The following is a 19,338-nucleotide window of genomic DNA, read 5'->3' as shown; positions in this document are numbered from 1 at the left end:
TGATGAAACTGATAAGTATGAGAAGGAGATTAGAAGTAATTTGTATTGTATTGGACAAAAGGTGGATGCACATGTGGTCTCGATAAAGCATTTTAAGCTACAAATGACTCAATTTTCTACTATAGAAAACCCACGCTAACCTGAGACTCTTCCAAGCAACACTATCTAGAAACCAAAGGATTATGGGAATTGCATGGAAGTCACTACTAGACGGGGTAAGATAGGTGAGAGTTGGGTGATGCAACAATGAAAGAAGCAGAGTTATCTCATAAAGTGGCCCCTATGCCTAAACCTCCGTAACCATTTCCGCATAGATTATTGAAGAAAACGAATGACGCTAAATATCACTAGTTTATAAATATGTTGTAACAGCTTTCCATCAATGTTCCATTGATAGAAGCTTTAGAGTAAATGCCCGGATATGCTAAGTTTATGATGGATATGGTGAAAAAGAAGAGGTCAGTTACAAGGTCTCGTGTGCAAAAGAAGTATGATCCAGGTGCCTTCACTATTCCATGTAATATAGGGTTTCTACACTTTGCGAAGGCACTGTGTGATCTTGGTGCGAGCATAAATCTTATGCCATTGTCTAGTTATAAGAGTTTAGGCTTGGGACACCCAAAGACTACCACGATGCGGTTACTGATAGTCGATCGAACTGTGAAGAGGACATTAGACGTAGTCCATGATGTGTTTGTGAAACTGGAGTCGTTTCCTAACGACTTTGTGATTCTTGACCGTGAGGTTGATTTTGAGGTCCCCATTATCCTAAGGGGACAATTCCCTGCCACTGGGCACTTTAGTCGATATGGAAAAAGCACAGATGATGTTTAAGTTGAACAATGAAGAAACAACATTCAATATCTTTAGGTCAATGAAGCAGAGTGGTGAGCTCCAAATAATATCTGCTATAAATTACAAAGTTGAGAGTGTATCATAAGTGCAAATTGAAGAGTGACTAGATGTTGAGGCACTAGCAGATGTCATCTTGAATTTATATAGTTATGGTATTGAAAAGTATAATAATTTTGTGGCCGCACTTAAAATAAGTGAATATCGGTCAAAGCTGAAGAAGTTGGAGTTTTACATGATGGAACCGATGTTAGAAGGACTTCCAGGCAAGTGTTGGTATTGAATTTCTTGATGTCTACTCAGGCAACAACTTGATATTTACACCCGGAAGACAAAGAAACAATAACCTTCACTTGACCTTATAGGACTTTTGCATTCAAAAGGATATTGTCACGACCCTAAAGCACCCCCTAGAAGTTAGGGAGAACCCTCGTTTCGTGACCGAGCGTACTTGACCCTTTGGGGTATTTTACAAGCCCTTTACTATCGTTCATCACATAAGACATGAAAGTAGAGCGGAAATTTAAAAATTTTCACGAATAATTAATAAAAAACAATCTTTCATAAATACTTAGAGAATCTCGTCGTCACAAGGCAACTTAAAGACATGACATAATAGACATAATATCTTAGGGACATGGCAATCTACAATAAAGTAAAATACATAACAAGTCTTTAAATAAAAACAAAGAAAAGGACTATGCCCTTGAATATATGAGGACATACTTTGCCTGGAGAGAAACTTTCCCAAGCTCTTCCTTCTAGCCTTCAAACCTTCAAAAGCTTCTAACCTATACTTATATAGTATAGAAAAGTATGGGGTTTGTACAAAACAATGTACTAAGTATGGCAAATGCAAAAACATGTAAAAAGGGACATTTTAGTAAAAATAGCTAATCATGCACTTTAAGTAAAACATACGTGAATACAAGGCAAAACAACATACTAACCATCATTTACAACTTAGATAAGAATTCCCATAATTGTAAGCCAACAAGAACATTATAGTAAAACCAACTTGACCTTCATAGTGAACTCCTTAAGCATTTAAAGTAAATACATTTGAACATTGACAATAAATCATTTAAAGCATTCACTATAAATTCAACTTGAGCAATTACATTTAACTATCCTACACTAAATGAATGAACTCCAAGGCTAAGCGAAAGAGAAAGTGAACTCGTTATCCTGAAGAGTTTCCCTAGCTCGAAATTATCCTAAGACTCACTAAGGTATGATATGGAGGAAGTATGCATATGCTTCCTCCAATAAAAAAATGAAGAAACCCTCAATACCACCCCTTTCTTCTTATTCAACTCGGGAGAAACAAGCCCCTTAATCAATGGCAAGACATTATAAGACACCTGAGAAACCACCAAAGTCTTCCCTTACGGAATACCTACTTAGTGCATTGAGTAAGAAGCGTCACATACCACCACCTACCCTAAGTAGTACATTCTTTTAGAAGGTTTGGCACCAAGTCTTCCCTTTCGGAAGGTCCTACCTAATGCATTGAGCAAAGAGCATGCCATACCACCATCAACCCTAAGTATTACGTTCTTTTAAAAGACTTAGTTCGATCAATTCTTTGTGGGGGATTTGATTAACCGACATAGACCACTAGAGCTAGACATGGTATACCAATTTTAACCCCTACAGGATGTGGGATCCGCACTTTTGTAGAATAAGGTCATACTTCTTAGCTCTTTCATATATTTCCCAAAAGCTACACCTATGTGGACACATAGTTAAGGGATAAGGAGATTGCTACTAAGTAACTCATTCTCTACTAACGAGGAGTACTCATCTCAAGAGGTACTTTGGAAAATACAACATCTCAACTCACAAAATCTAATCCACCTCTCCTTCATATCCTCTCGGTGCTAGGCATAACTCCCCACAGATTTCTTGACATACTAGTCTATCATATAAAGCTTGCTAGGAATGGAAAGGTTGCTACTAGACACCACATCTCAACTCAAGAAGTGTTTCCACCTCAAGATTCCCATTTTTAGTCAACTTAGTATAATACATTCTTTAAAGTGTGTGTGTGTACATGTCCACACCTTGCATATAAGAGTCATTTCATTTTTATCAAGTTCTACACATACTTTAACCTTGGTTCATCAAGTTACACACCCTACATGCTTCTCATAATAATATACTTCATTTACACTTAAACTAGGTCAAGCATGCAATTCAAGCTACATCAAAACACAATACAAGAACCATTTCCAATATCTGTTCATTTCACATGTTAGACCTTGAAGATTACATATTGAAACATACTAAATAACATCAAGTTTCTCAATGAGCACCTCCATCCATAAGATGGACCGTACCACTCAATATCAATTCATAACAGGAACTATAATGAAAGCACTCAACATCAATTTAAACCATCATAACTCATAAGAAATTTAACAATATTTAACCATATTAAGTCCCTTTGGGCAGTATCTACACCAACATGACAGATACAAGAAGACCCAAGTTCATAATCTACTTAAATCATGCTCACATAACCCAATTTCAAGCCAAAGGTTGAAGTACACATAAACAAGAGCTTAATTGGAGCTTAACATCCAAATAATCAATTCAACCCAAACTAAATACATTTAAACCATTAAAACTTAAATAGAAGTAGTCCCCTAGTAGAATTAAAAGTTAGAAGGAGTTTGAGTTTAGAAAACCTTTTTGGAAGTTGGCTTCTTGAATGGAAAGATATTCAAGAATGAATACCATACCTCACTTAAGGAAGCAAATTCAAAGATTTTGTTTTATGAAGAGACACGTCCAACCAGCCCTCGTATCCTTCCTTGACCTCTAGCTTTCAATGGAGTCTTTAGAGAGTTTATCTTTAGAGAGAGGTTTAATATTTTGAATAGACGGGTCTTGTCTAGGTGTATGCTTTAAAAATATTTTAATATAACATGAAAACACTAAAATTATCCACCTAGGGTCTTAAAAGAGTTGGGGTGTACTTATATAAAACACACCAAGTTGGCAGCAACTTCACAGATTGCAGGCCTCACCGACGGACCTTCACCTACGGATCGTCGTTGAGACAACGGACCATTGGTAGGGTCTAGTTGGTGGATACTTAGATCTAAATAGAGCATAGACAATTGAAATTCACTGGTCCAATCGACTCCCTAGGTCGACCGACCGTTGAGGGACCAACGGACCATCGTTAGGGTCGTCGATGACCACTGCTTTTTCGCAGTTTTTTCCAAGTCTTAAGCCCTTCATCTAGGGCCCCTTGTGGGTCCTAGCTGGGGTCGTGCCCAGTCGTTAAACCCCTAAAATAATTCTTTTAGGTATTAGAAACATCAAATGCACGTTTCAAGTAAAACGAACACGTAAAACTCGTCTATACTCAACAAGACACACTAGTACATTGAAATCATACTTTCCGAACGTCATGGACGTTCTTGGTCGATTGAACTCCAAACTTAACCAAACTTCACACACTGACTAAGGACGCTAAAAAACTTAGCTTAACTTAAATTTAACTCAAGAAATAACCACAAGACTCTAGTTCACCTTAGTTTGTTTTGGGATGTTATATTCTCCCCCACTTGGAATAACATTCGTCCTCGAATGACACTTCAACTTTAAGAATAACAAGGACTCGCTTAGCATCACATAAAACACTTCAATCATGATCAAAAAACTCAAAAATCAAAGCATCAACTAACAAACAACATCCTTTAACACTTTCAAACACCTTGCAACACAAACTCTTTTACCAAAACTTCATGAAGTCAAAATTCACTCTTAGTCTTCTTTTATGGATGAACTACCTTCCCCAACATTAAACATGCTCATACACAATACTTTTACACACATTGAAACTTCAAAAAAAGAAAACCCAATTTTTTTCTCAAAAAATCAAAATTCTCACAGTGAAGTTCACTACTAAGTTTCCAAAAAATTTGGAAAATTCATTCTTTAAGTAATTCATCAAGATGACATGATCATATGAACTATAAAACCATATAATCTCACTTCATAACACAAAGGAAACAATAACAAAGAGATAAGACTTAACAAAACCATCAATATAGATTAATTATCCTTCCTAGCCCCCATCCCATAGGAAGGGTTCTTCTTGGGAGCATTAGGATCTACGAAGCTTTGATTGAAATCTTTCCCGCTTGATTTGAGGTTTGGTCATTCCCTCATCTTGTGGACCTTATAATCACATGAAAAACAACAATCCGTTCTGGCAAGACATTTACCCCCCCATGTTGCTTTCAGTAAGTAGGGCACCAAGCCCTTTCATAGGAATGACCACCACCTTGAGAATGTTGATTTGGATCCCTATCCTTGTTTCCCATGAAATAATATTAGGTATAAAACCTCTTCTTAGGCCTTTAGTGACTAGAATCATCCGACCTAGGGCTTTTACCCTCTTTCCTCATCTCCCTAATTTTGGACTCCTCAATTTTTTGCGCATAAACCATGAGGCTATAGATATCCATATCATTAAGAAGCATTGCCGGACGACACTCTTTTTCCACCAAGCTAGACACTCCCATCACAAACTTGTTCATCCTATCCCTAGGGTTGGCTACCATGGTTACGGCATACTTGGAGAGTTCGTGAATTTGAGAGAGTACTCTTGCACAGTCATTACACCTTGACGAAGGTTCATGGCTTCAACAAACTTTTTATCCCTCCACTCTAGGGGAAAGAACCTATCTAGAAAAACCTCTTTGAATTCTTACCAATCAACCAGCCCTCTTTATAGGTGTCTCTCACTCCTCCATTGCTCAAACCACACTTGAGCCACCTCTTTAAGTTGGTAAAGGACTAACTCCTCTTTCTCTCTAGGGGTCACACCCATAGCATCTACCACTTTTAAAACCTCATCTATGAAACCTTTTGGATATAATCCACCTTAGTTCCATGAAAAGTAGGAGGGTTCATCCTCCTGAAATCCCTGAATCCTAGAGGCGGGATTATTAGCATTTGGTTGTGGCCTATCTCCTTGGTTAGCTTGGCCCACAAAGTGGGTGTTAACAACACGATCTTGAGCCATCATGAGTTGGATTAAGTTCATTAGGGCATCCTGCAACTCTGCATTAGAAATATTACTCTGAACAAAAGGAGCTTCAGTCATAGGAGACACTTGAGGTCCTTGGGGTTCCGGAGGCACTTGAGGTTATTGTGGTTCCGGAGGGACTTGAGGTTCTTGAATGGGAACATCTACATTCTCTTACTCCTCTTGGCCAACAATAGGAACTTGGTCACGGAGAAGGATCCTCTAATTAGCTACACCACCCTCCTGCCTTCTAGCGGTCATCTCCTCGTATTCATGTCCTATAAACACAAAGAGAAGAGATTAAGAGAAGACATGTTACATGACGCAACTCTAAGAAAGTGAACCTTCTATCATCCTATAGCCTCTTGTACATGGATGTGTCACGACTCACACAAATGACCAAGATACTACTACATGTGGCTTGTGAGACTTTTAGAACCTAAACTATTTCCCTTAACTTTATTCTCTGATACCAAGTCTGTCACGACCCGAAAAAACCACCTGAAGTTAGGGAGAACCCTCATTTCGTGACCGAGCATTCTTGACCCTTTGGGGTCTTGTACAAGTCCTTTACTATTGTTCATCACGTAAAACATCAAAAGTACTGCGGAAATTTAAAACTTTTCATGAATATTTAATAAAAGACAATCTTTCATAAATACTTAGAGAATCTCGCCGTCACAAGCCAAATTTAAGACACGGCATAATATACAATATATATTAGGGACATGGCCCTCTACAATAAAGTAAAATACATAACAAGTCTTTAAATATAAACTAAGAAAAGGACTATGCCCTCGAATATATGAGGACATACTTTGCCTTGAGAGAAACATTCTCAAGTTCTTCCTTCTAGCCTTCAACCCTCGAATATATGAGGACATACTTTGCCTTGAGAGAAACTTTCTCAAGTGCTTCCTTCTAGCCTTCAAACCTTCAAAAGTATATTTACCTATACTGATATAGTATAGAAAAGTATTGGGTTATTACAAAACAATGTACTAAGTATGGTTATGCAAAAACATGTAAAAAGAGACATTTTAGTAAAAATAGATTTTCATGCAATTTAAGTAAAACATTCATGAATACAAGGCCAAAACATCATACTAACCATCATTTATAACTTAGACAAGAATTCCCATAATTTTAAGCCAACAAGAACATTACAGTAAAACCAACTTGACCTTCATGGTGAACTCCTTAAGCATTTACAGTAAATACATTTGAACATTGAGAATGAATCATTTAAATCATTCACAATAAATTTAACTTGAGCAATTACAATGAACTATCCTACACTAAATGAATGAACTTCCAAGGCCAAGCGAAAGAGAATGTGAACTCATCTTCCTTAAGAGTTTCGCTACCTTAGAATTATCCTAAGACTCACTAAGGTAAGATATGGAAGAATTACACATATGCCTCCTCCAATTCAAACCAAATAAACCCTCAAGGCCACCACTTTCAGCTTACTCAACTCGGGAGAAAAAATCCCCTCAATCAATGGCAAGACATTAAAAGACACCCAACAAACCACCAAAGTCTTCCCTTTTGGAATTCCTAATTAGTGAAATGAGTAGATAGCGTCCCATACCACCACCTACCCTAAGTTGTACATTCTTTTAGAAGGTTTGGCACTAAGTTTTCCCTTTCGGAAGGTCCTACCTAGTGCAATGAGTAGATAGTGTCCCATACCACCACCTACCCTAAGTTGTACATTCTTTTAGAAGGTTTGGCACTAAGTTTTCCCTTTCGGAAGGTCCTACCTAGTGCAATGAGTAGATAGTGTCCCATACCCCCACCTTCCCTAAGTAGTACATTCTGTTAGAAGGTTTGGCACTAAGTTTTCCCTTTCGGAAGGTCCTACCTAGTGCAATGAGTAGATAGTGTCCCATACCCCCACCTTCCCTAAGTAGTACATTCTGTTAGAAGGTTTGGCACTAAGTTTTCCCTTTCGGAAGGTCCTACCTAGTGCAATGAGTAGATAGTGTCCCATACCCCCACCTTCCCTAAGTAGTACATTCTGTTAGAAGGTTTGGCACTAAGTTTTCCCTTTCGGAAGGTCCTACCTAGTGCAATGAGTAGATAGTGTCCCATACCCCCACCTTCCCTAAGTAGTACATTCTGTTAGAAGGTTTGGCACTAAGTTTTCCCTTTCGGAAGGTCCTACCTAGTGCAATGAGTAGATAGTGTCCCATACCCCCACCTTCCCTAAGTAGTACATTCTGTTAGAAGGTTTGGCACTAAGTTTTCCCTTTCGGAAGGTCCTACCTAGTGCAATGAGTAGATAGTGTCCCATACCCCCACCTTCCCTAAGTAGTACATTCTGTTAGAAGGTTTGGCACTAAGTTTTCCCTTTCGGAAGGTCCTACCTAGTGCAATGAGTAGATAGTGTCCCATACCCCCACCTTCCCTAAGTAGTACATTCTGTTAGAAGGTTTGGCACTAAGTTTTCCCTTTCGGAAGGTCCTACCTAGTGCAATGAGTAGATAGTGTCCCATACCCCCACCTTCCCTAAGTAGTACATTCTGTTAGAAGGTTTGGCACTAAGTTTTCCCTTTCGGAAGGTCCTACCTAGTGCAATGAGTAGATAGTGTCCCATACCCCCACCTTCCCTAAGTAGTACATTCTGTTAGAAGGTTTGGCACTAAGTTTTCCCTTTCGGAAGGTCCTACCTAGTGCAATGAGTAGATAGTGTCCCATACCCCCACCTTCCCTAAGTAGTACATTCTGTTAGAAGGTTTGGCACTAAGTTTTCCCTTTCGGAAGGTCCTACCTAGTGCAATGAGTAGATAGTGTCCCATACCCCCACCTTCCCTAAGTAGTACATTCTGTTAGAAGGTTTGGCACTAAGTTTTCCCTTTCGGAAGGTCCTACCTAGTGCAATGAGTAGATAGTGTCCCATACCCCCACCTTCCCTAAGTAGTACATTCTGTTAGAAGGTTTGGCACTAAGTTTTCCCTTTCGGAAGGTCCTACCTAGTGCAATGAGTAGATAGTGTCCCATACCCCCACCTTCCCTAAGTAGTACATTCTGTTAGAAGGTTTGGCACTAAGTTTTCCCTTTCGGAAGGTCCTACCTAGTGCAATGAGTAGATAGTGTCCCATACCCCCACCTTCCCTAAGTAGTACATTCTGTTAGAAGGTTTGGCACTAAGTTTTCCCTTTCGGAAGGTCCTACCTAGTGCAATGAGTAGATAGTGTCCCATACCCCCACCTTCCCTAAGTAGTACATTCTGTTAGAAGGTTTGGCACTAAGTTTTCCCTTTCGGAAGGTCCTACCTAGTGCAATGAGTAGATAGTGTCCCATACCCCCACCTTCCCTAAGTAGTACATTCTGTTAGAAGGTTTGGCACTAAGTTTTCCCTTTCGGAAGGTCCTACCTAGTGCAATGAGTAGATAGTGTCCCATACCCCCACCTTCCCTAAGTAGTACATTCTGTTAGAAGGTTTGGCACTAAGTTTTCCCTTTCGGAAGGTCCTACCTAGTGCAATGAGTAGATAGTGTCCCATACCCCCACCTTCCCTAAGTAGTACATTCTGTTAGAAGGTTTGGCACTAAGTTTTCCCTTTCGGAAGGTCCTACCTAGTGCAATGAGTAGATAGTGTCCCATACCACCACCTACCCTAAGTAGTACGTTCTTTTAAAAGACTAAGTTCCATCAATTCATTGTGGGGGATTTGATTAACCGATATAGACCATGAGAGTAAGACATGGAATCCCGATATTAACCCCTATTGGATGACGGATCCTCACTTGCCTAGAGTAAGGTCATGCTTCTTAGATTTTTCATTGATTTCCCAATAGCTACACCTATGGGGACACATAGTTAACGGATAAGAAGATTGCTACAAAGTAACTCATTCTCTATTAACGAGGAATACTCATCTCAAGAGGTACTTTTGAAAATACAACATCTCAACTCACGAAGTGTAATCCACCTCTCCTTCATATCCTCTCGGTACTAGGCATAACTCCCCACATATTTTTTAACATAGTAGTCTATCATAGAAAACTCGCTAGGAATGGACAGATTGCTACTAGACAACACATCTCAACTCACGAAGTGTGTCCACCTAAACATTCCCATTTTTACTCTACTTAGTATAATACATTCTTTAAAGTTCGTGTGTGTACATGTGCACACCTTGCATACAAGAGTCTTTTAATTTTCATCAAGTTCTACACATACTTTAACGTTGGTTCATCAAGTTACACACCCTACATGCTTCTCATAATCATATACTTCATTTAGAGTTAAACTACTAGCTTCATCAAAACACACTACAAGACCCATTCCCAATATCTCTTAATTTCACATGCTAGACCTTCAAGATTACATATTCAAACATACTAAATAACATCAAGTTCCTCAATATGCACCGCCATCCATAAGATGGACCATACCACTCAATATCCTTTCATAATAGGAACTATCTAATTAAAGAAACTCGACATCAATTAAAACAATCATCACTCATCATCAATTTATAAATATTTCACCATGTTAAGTCCCTTTGGGCAGTAGCTACACCAACATGAAAAATACAAGAAGACCCAAGTTCATAATCTACTCAAATCATGCTCACATAACCCAATTTCAAGCCAAAGGTTGAAGTTTACATAGACAAGAGTTTAATTAGAGTTTTAACATCAAAATATTCAATTCAACCCAAACTAAATACATTTAAACCATTAAAACTTAAATACAAGAAGACCTTTAGTAGAATTCAAAATTAAAAGGAGTTTGAGTTTAAAAACCCTTTTTGGAAGTTGGTTTCTTGAATAGAAAGATATTAAAGAATGAAAACCATAAATCACTTAAGGAAGAATAATTGACTAGTTTTTTTGATGAAGAGACACGTCCAAACAGCCCTCCTATCCTTTCTTGACCTCTAGCATTCAATGGAGTCTTTAGAGAGTTTGTCTTTAGAGAGAGAGTTTGAATATTTTGAAGAGAGGGGTCTTGTCTAGGTCTAGGTATTAAAACTATTTTAGTATAACCTAAAAACACTAAAATTATCCACCTTGTGTATTAAAAGACTTAGGGTGTATTTACATAAAACACCCCAAGTTGGCAGCAACTTCACAGATTGCAGGCCTTACCGAAGGACCTAAACCAACGGAGCATTGTTGAGTCAACGGACCGTTGGTAGGATCTAGTTGGTGGATACTTAGATCCAAAAGGAGCGTGAATAATTGAACTTCACTGGTCCAATAGACGCCTTAGGTCGACAGACAATTGAGGGTTTAACGGACAATCGTTAGGGTCGTCGTTGGCCACTACTTTTTGGCATATTTTGCCCAAGTCATGGTCCCTTCATATACGGCCCCTTGTGGGTAATATGTGGGGTCATGCCCGTATGTGAAACCCCTAAATTATGTCGTCTAGGTCTTAGGAACATCCAACGCTATTTTCAAGTACACATAAAACTCATCTAAACACAAGAAGATATCATGGACGTTCTTGGTCAATTTAACTCCAAACTAAACCTAACATCACACACTAAACTAACTTAGTTTAACTTTAAATCAACTCAAGAAACAACCACGAGTCTCTAGTTCACCTAAGTTTGTTTTTGGGCGTTATAGTCATTTGGGTTTTGTAATACGCCGGTGAACTTCAAACATTCTATAATGTCTATATTTTCCGTTATGGTGGAGGAAACTAATGAGGTTTTCATGGAAGATTTTTCCGTTGTTGGTGACTTCTTTGATCGGTGTTTGCGTAATATGGTCGAGGTGCTCAAGATATGTGAAGATTGCAATTTGGTGCCAAATTGGGAGAAGTGCCACTATATGGTATTATTATGTTTGGCCATCAGATCTAGAACAAGGGATAGAGGTTGTCGGGCCAAAGTTGAGGTGATAGAGAAACTTCCACCACCCATCACCATCAAGGGTGTGAGAAGTTTACTTGGGCATGATGGTTTCATTATAGGTTTATAATGGATTTTTTTAAAATTGCACATCGTTTGTGCGAATTTCTAGAGAAGTACTGCAAGTTCTAATCTGATGAGTCCTGTTTAAGAGAATTTCGAGCATTGAAAGGGAATTTAATTTCTAAACCCATTATTATTTCAGCAAATCGGGATGATCCATTTGAGGTTATCTGTGATGCGAGCGGGGTTGAACTTGGTGTGGTATTGGGACAAAAAAAGTAAAACCCTTCACTATATTAACTATGCTAGCAAAGCCCAAAATGAATCCCAAAAGAATTACACTGTAACAGTGGTGTTTTCGTTCGAGAAATATTAATCCTATATTCTTGGCATGAGGGTCATAGTGCATACTGACCATTCTGCATCGAGTATTTGATCGAGAAGAAGGACATGAAACCAAGGTTGATCAGATGGTAAAATTTATTCAAGAGTTTGATTTTGAGGTGAATGATAGAAAGAGGACCGAAAATCAAGTGTCCAACCATTTGCCTGGTTTAGAGGATGAAGTTATGCCCGAAATGGGGGAAAGGGATGAAATTAATTATACGTTTCCAGATGAGCACGTATTGGCCGCTTCACAGAATCTGATCCCATGGTTCGCAGACTTTGATAACTATTTAACAAGTGATGTCGTCCCTTCAGATTTGACTTTCCACCAAAAGGAGAAGTTCCTACTTGATGTGAAGAAGTTCTTTTGGGATTATCCATACTTATACTGCAGTTTTGCCGATGGGATTATTCGTCGTTGTGTGCCTGAGGTTGAAATGTTGAGTGTTCTAAAGGCGTGTCATTAATCTCCTGTTAGTGGGAAACATGGTGGTATTCAAGATGAGCATAAGATCTTGTAGTGTAAGTACTATTGTCCCACCATCAACAAAGATGCTCATTATTTTGCCAAATCATGTGATCATTGCCAATATGGGGGGAGGGTCTTCAAGGAGGCCAGAGCTTTCCATGAATCCCATTCTGGTGATTGAATTATTTGATGTATGGGGCATTGACTTCATGGTAATGTTTGTGAGTTGTCATGGGATAAAGTATATTATTGTGGCATTTGTCTATGTGAGAAAATAGGTTGAAGCAATTTTACTCCCTATCAATGAAGGAAAGAGTGTCACCGCATTCCTGAAAAAGAATATCTTCTCAAGATTTGGTAGACCTAGGGCCATTATCAGCAACGGAGGTTCTCACTTTTGTAATAAGTTCTTCAAAGTGTTGCTGGAGAAATACGATATTCGCCACAATGTGGCTACTCCTTACCACCCACAAACTAGAGGGCAAGGTGAAGTTTCAATCTAGATATCAAACAGTTTCTCGCAAAAACTGTAAATGCCAATAGAAAATATTGGTTGAGGAAGCTAGATGATGATCTTTAGGCCTAGCGCACTGTATACAAGACCCCTATCAGTATGTCTCCATACAAAATTGTATATTGGAAGGCTTGTCACTGACCGATCGAGCTAGAACATAAGGCAATATGGGAAATGAAGAGACTTAACATAGATTGGACAGGAGCAACACATAAGAGGCTAAATGAGTTGAATGTGCTTGATGAGTTTAAACTAAAATCCTATGAAAGTTCAGCTATCTACAAAGAGAATATAAAGAGGTATCATGATAAAAGAATTGAAAAGCGATAATTTGAGTTTGGTGATCTTGTGCTTCTATTCAATTATAGGCTCTATTTATTTCCTAGCAAACTCATGTCCAAATGGACATGTCCATTCCTCATAATCAAAGTGTTCCCACATGGAGCGATTGAGTTGGATAAGAAGGAAGGAACAATGTTCAGAGTTAATGGACATATGATTAAGATCCATATCGGGCATACAGATAGTTTTCACGAAATGGTTGAGGTCAACCATCCAAATGAAGTTCGAGTAATCAAGGGTCTTTTATTGTGTCGTGACGTTAAATAAAGAAGTTTTTGGGAGGCAATTTAAGCTCACTCTAGCCAACGATAAGCTTTGTTTTTTGTGAAGAAAGAATTTTTCGTTTAGTTTAGTTGCTCTAGGTGTTTAATTTTTTTTTTCATTGTGTGCTAGTGTTTGCTAGAGAGAAGATGTCCGTGTCTAAAAATGTTTCATGAAAATACAACAAGAATGGCCTAATGGTTTCTATATGTACAGGAGCTCAAATCATAATCCGCAAGAAATGGTCTGGTGTAGAGGTCTACGGACCCCATCAAAGGTCCACAGGTAAATCAATGGACTCTGAATAGTGTTCGAAAATCCCAGGTAAGCCTTGACTCTTTTCTTAGTATAATATCGATCGAAGGTCCCGATCGATGGACCATCGATCGATCAAGAGACGGTCAACAGGGTATCATGGATCTAGTCAGCCAGTGAATCGAATAGACCCGATCTCCATTATTTAAAACACCACCATTCAAATCCTTCCCCCCTTTCTAATTTCATTCCATAACCGTCCCCCTCCTGAAAATCTTCTCTAAATCACTCCCGAAATAAGTAACAAATCTCTAAAAATCTTCTGTCTTTTCACTTTCCCCAGATCCCAATCATCTGTCTCAAAAATTCCCTCTCTTTTCATCCCCATAATTCCAGTGTTCAGACTCAGCGAGCGTCAACATCTTGTTTTGGTCGCACACCATAGAAGGGACACAATCACACCGCTCTCGATTGCCTGAAAGGTAATTCAACTTTCCGTCAATCGTAATTCATATTCATATTTAAATATAGGAAGTCGTGAGTCGGATCTTGACCTTGCGACTGAATCAACTAACAATGCATGCTAAAAGTTAAGTGGTGATCATCTCAGGTATGATAAATAGTAATTATGTAGGATTTTAATTACCCGGAATATGTGTGTCTAAGTCTACGTGTCAGTTCTGACCTGGGGTTCCATACTTCATACCTAGCAGTAGAAAATTGTGCAAAATTTGATCCCTAGGAACAACGAACTAGCATATATTATGTTGAAATTCATGAATAGATGAGATTGTGGTTAAAAGTGGTCCCTAAAAATTGGAACTTGAACTATAGGGGGACTGAAATTTTGCACAAACCTCAGTCAGAAGACCTCGTCTATGGACCATTGTTCAATCGGTGGATCGTTGATTGGGTCCGTGGTTTGCCACAAACACAAAAAGTCACAAGTGTCAAAAATGGATGTGGACTATGTCCCGTCGATTGATCGTCAGGCCATACTACAAATCCTTCGTTTTTATAATAGAGTAGGTTTTAACTCATTAAAACAATGGAAGGGTTTCACGGACCACATATCACTCTACGGACCGTCAATGTGACACTTCAACCTTACATTGCATCCAATGAAATGTTATTTATTTATTTATTTTTCCATTGTGAATTAATCTCCTTGAATTATTTTGAGTGTGTCATTGCGCTATTTTGGCACTAACAATTTCTCCACAGGTAGAATAGCTTCTAAGAGGCAAGTGGTTTACTCGAAAAGGGGAAAATCCATGTCATCCACCCCATCCCTCTAGTTAATTGATGAAAACACCGACTCGGAGAGAATCCTAGCCTACAATCCTTGGGGAACAGGAACATCAACGACATCATCCCAAATCACAAGGGGCATACCCTGGAAGGTGAACCCCGATGTAGTCACTGCCCCTAGTATGATGACGAGCCCACAGTGATCGGCTCACCAATTAGGGCTGCCTCAAGTAGATAAGGGGGCTAAATGTATGGCTCTGAATCTGCCACTGCTTCAGGCTCAGGGTCTGCCTAGTCTTCAGGATCCAAGCTAGCCAACGCATCCAATAAAAAGATAATGAACAAAAAGCCTCATCTAATGAGGACACTAGCTCAAAAGATCGAATATATGTCCCTCTTCCGATAGCCGGTGAACAAAATAGGTGGTGAGTCGAAGGGCAATGGCAGGTATAGAGTGATACCAAGATGATCAGTGAGAAGGGGGTGATGACTCGAGTGGTTCCTAAGGAACGACGAGTCCTCATAAGGATCCTACACACAGGGCAACAGGAGCACGGGCTATTCAACCTCCACAAGTGTGACTGATGGCACATGATATGGGCACATATATTGAGGAGATTGTGAGGGAGTTCTATGCCTCCTCTGCTGCCACTCTTTGAGGGTCCATCCACAAGCGGGCCAAACCCGCACAACAGGACTCTCTCAATTACATAATGGTTTGAGGATGCTGGGTAGACATCTCACAAGCCACTGTCCATCGATTTATTTAAGCCCTACCACTGGTCGAGACTGGAGCCTCAACACCGCGGAGTTTGATTACAGGAGGTGATTTTTCAGAGGAGTGTCGAGAAGCGGGAAGCGGTGAAAACGTGGCTAGCCACTACAACATTTTAGGCCTAAAACCACACTAAATCAAGAGAATGCTTGTAAAATGATGCTTAAACCTTTTAAGGCTACTCTTTAAAAGTGTATCCTTAGTTCTTAGCTTTTGACCACGGTAATATTGACAACACTTGTAAAGCGTGCTCTTTAGTAGTTTAGGCTACACTTTATAAGTGTAGTCTTATCATGCTATAATTGGTCACACCTATTTATATATATCTACACTTTAAAAGTGTCTTATTTTTATAATTATAAAAAAATGCTTGTCAAGTGTGGCCTCATGGTTTTCACTAAAGTATTTTATACATACATACATATATATATATATATACACACACTACTCCAACAAATTTGTCTGTCCCTCACATTTTTATTAAGCCAAAAAAATTAATAAAAAAACACTCCAAGTTTCAAATAGTCCTTTCATTGTCATCTTCAAAGACCTACATAAAATCTTAGCAATCAATTCATTCTCGAAGACATGGCGGAAGTTCAAGCCTCAACTCTCAGTTTTTCTCAAAATCAGAAAAATCTCTCAAATGCTCATAAGAGATACGGGTTACCTAATTCCTAAGTGTTCTATTACGAATCAAATTTTCTTATTTCTATGTGTTCTTGGTATTTTCTTCATATTTTTTTCGTTCCTTTTACTGTATTTAGTGTTGACACATTTTCTAATGGTCCCTAAAGCAGGTTTGTAAATCTTATGAAGGGACATATTCCGATTGAAAGTGAAGCTCTTGGTAAGGGGTGAATCTGCTAAAAAAAGGTTTGTGAATCTTCTATATTTATTATTAAAATTGGCATTCCTAGACGTGCAAATGAATCTAAGTACCCCTTTGTGAACAAATTTCCAGCAACTAACAGATGAGTTTTCAATGATTAAAGGTTTTGGTCATGAATGAGAATGGGTGAGAATTATCTAGAGAGCAATTGTTAGATTTTTTTCATGGCGATTTGAATTTCTTTCTGATGTGTTTTGGTTTGACGTAATCTATTAAAAGTTGGAGCTAAAATGACGAGTTCTTACTATTTGCAATTAGATATTTTGGTCTAATGTTCGTAACATTACCTTTTATAAGTTGGACCCAAAATGGTTAATTTAACTGTATATATTCGGATTTTTGTTCTAATTTTATTTGTATTAACATAATCTGTTAATAATTGTAGCACTAATGGTTAGATTTTAGTCATAGCTATTCATAGATATTTTTTAGCTATGGTGTTTTAAACTTGTTCTAATGTTCTCTGTACTAAAGTAATTTGCTATAAATAGGAGTGAAAATGGTGAGCTTTTAGGTATGGGTTTCTTACATGTATTGAGTACCCCCGATAGTTCATGAGTTTCTTATGTACATGTATTCAGTTGTCTTACTAACTTTTACATGAGATTGAACATGTAAATACTTATCACGAGGTAATCGTGGCATGTAAAATTTTGAAAAAGACCATTGCTTGTGTTAAGTCTGCATAAGAGTACTGAATTAGAATCTCAACAACTATATGTGGATGTCATGGTGACATGTACTTAAGAGTGTATGCCTTTATTTAATGAAAAGAAGGATGGAATGCATGTATCGTACTGGTCTGTGGCAATTGTGTTGTTTGTAAGTCCATCACTTTATAGGTAACCTTTTAGGTTGAAAAATTTCTTGTGTGAATGCAATCACATCCTTGTGATCATTGTTATTGGTATCCCGCTGCTATTTCTTTAAGAGAATCTGATTCTACCAGAGCTTGATCAGCATGTAGATTTTTCTGTATTACATCCTCCCTCAAGTTTAGTGTCTTTGTTTTACTGTTTATATATATATATATATATATATATATGTAAACACACACACACACACACTCCCTCTTGGTTCATTTTATATTTGTATACATATATACTTAATGATAAGGAATCAACAAAAGGAGTAAAGATAGAACACACTAAGGCAGACACCGAGGTAGCTGAAAGAGTTGTAGATTTACTATCTGGAATTAAACAATGTAGAGTTTTGTTTATTACTTCGTCCCTCAAGTTTAGTGTCTTTGTTTTAGTGTTTATATATATATATACACACACACACACACTTCCTCTTGTTCATTTTATATTTGTATACATATTTACTTAATGATAAGGAATCAACAAAAGGAGTAAAGACAGAACACACTGAGGCAGACACCGAGGTAGCTGAAAGAGTTGTAGATTTACTATCTGGAATTCCTGATGTAGCCACTTATCCACAACAAACCATGAAATCTGGTGTTATTTTCATAATTAAAAGAGCTTCTCTTGAAATTGCTAACATTGGAAAGGGTTATCTATCTTTGTAGATATCTTTTTTTTTTTGCTCTTCTTTTATCAAGGTTATTGTTACAAAACATTTGAATGTCTACTTTAGAAGAAGCTTGTAGCTTTATCAGTATTATATGATGTTATCCAACATCCCACTAGCTCATCTTATAATTATCTTTAGTATCACCTATAATCTTCATCCCTTTCTTTCAATATGATAAATAAAGTTGAAGTTATTGTGTATAACAATATCTTCCTCTTGTCGATGCAGACGTACCAGCTTTTGGATTCTGATGATCACTCGCATGTTTTTGAAGAAGAATCGTCAGAACCCTTCTGATTATCGGGCTGATATTGCGCATTAGGTTAATTGACTTTGCAACTCCATCCCTATCTTGTTTCCCAATATTCCTATAGTATGAACATTGTTGGCCATTTTCTTTCAACTTTTGGTTGAGATGATGGTTGGTGAAATGTCCTGGTTAGGTATTGAGTCCTACAAGTGAAAGTATGTCGAATAATGACAAGGAGAGGGATATCTAGTAGCTGACCCCGAAATAGCCAAGTAGTCATTTTAATAAATCTTTGATAATATAGTGACGTCTATTTATCAGTGATTATTCATTAGAATTGAAGATGAAATTAAGAGTGTGTTTGGTATGAAGGAAAACATTTTCTGGAAAATGTTTTCCAATTTTCTCATGTTTGGTTGGGACAAAAGTTTTGGAAAATGTTTTCCAAATCAACTCATTTTCCTCAAAATTAAGGAAAATGACTTCCCTTAAAAAATTAAGGAAAACATTTTCCAAAGCTCTCCTCCAATTTTAAATTACATTTTTTTTTTGAAAAAACATAAATTTTAAAAAAATATATTTTCAATTTCAAAATTTTATTTTTTCACCGATCTCTGACC

General features: G+C 38.0%; 1 protein-coding gene and 1 long non-coding RNA gene across 3 annotated transcripts in view; both read left to right on the top strand.

The window, feature by feature from the left end:
• The first annotated feature begins 411 nt into the window (after nt 1-411).
• LOC107024906 lies at nt 412-834 on the top strand. The gene has a single exon (XM_015225832.1). It carries the CDS (start codon nt 412-414, stop codon nt 832-834), a length of 423 nt encoding a protein of 140 aa, XP_015081318.1.
• A 15,651-nt stretch (nt 835-16,485) lies between these two features.
• LOC107024460 overlaps nt 16,486-19,338 on the top strand; it is a 4,772-nt gene continuing 1,919 nt past the window's right edge. The window contains exons 1-2 of one of the 2 annotated variants that reach the window (XR_001457351.2): nt 16,486-16,913; nt 18,697-18,790. This is a non-coding gene — a long non-coding RNA (uncharacterized LOC107024460). Of the gene's footprint in view, nt 16,914-18,696; nt 19,043-19,338 lie in introns of those variants that run through there. The other variant, XR_001457350.2, reaches the window with a different exon arrangement.

The sequence above is a fragment of the Solanum pennellii genome, chromosome 7 (assembly GCF_001406875.1).
Source record: "Solanum pennellii chromosome 7, SPENNV200".
NCBI lineage: Eukaryota > Viridiplantae > Streptophyta > Magnoliopsida > Solanales > Solanaceae > Solanum > Solanum pennellii.
This window is presented reverse-complemented; position numbering and strand designations above follow the sequence as displayed.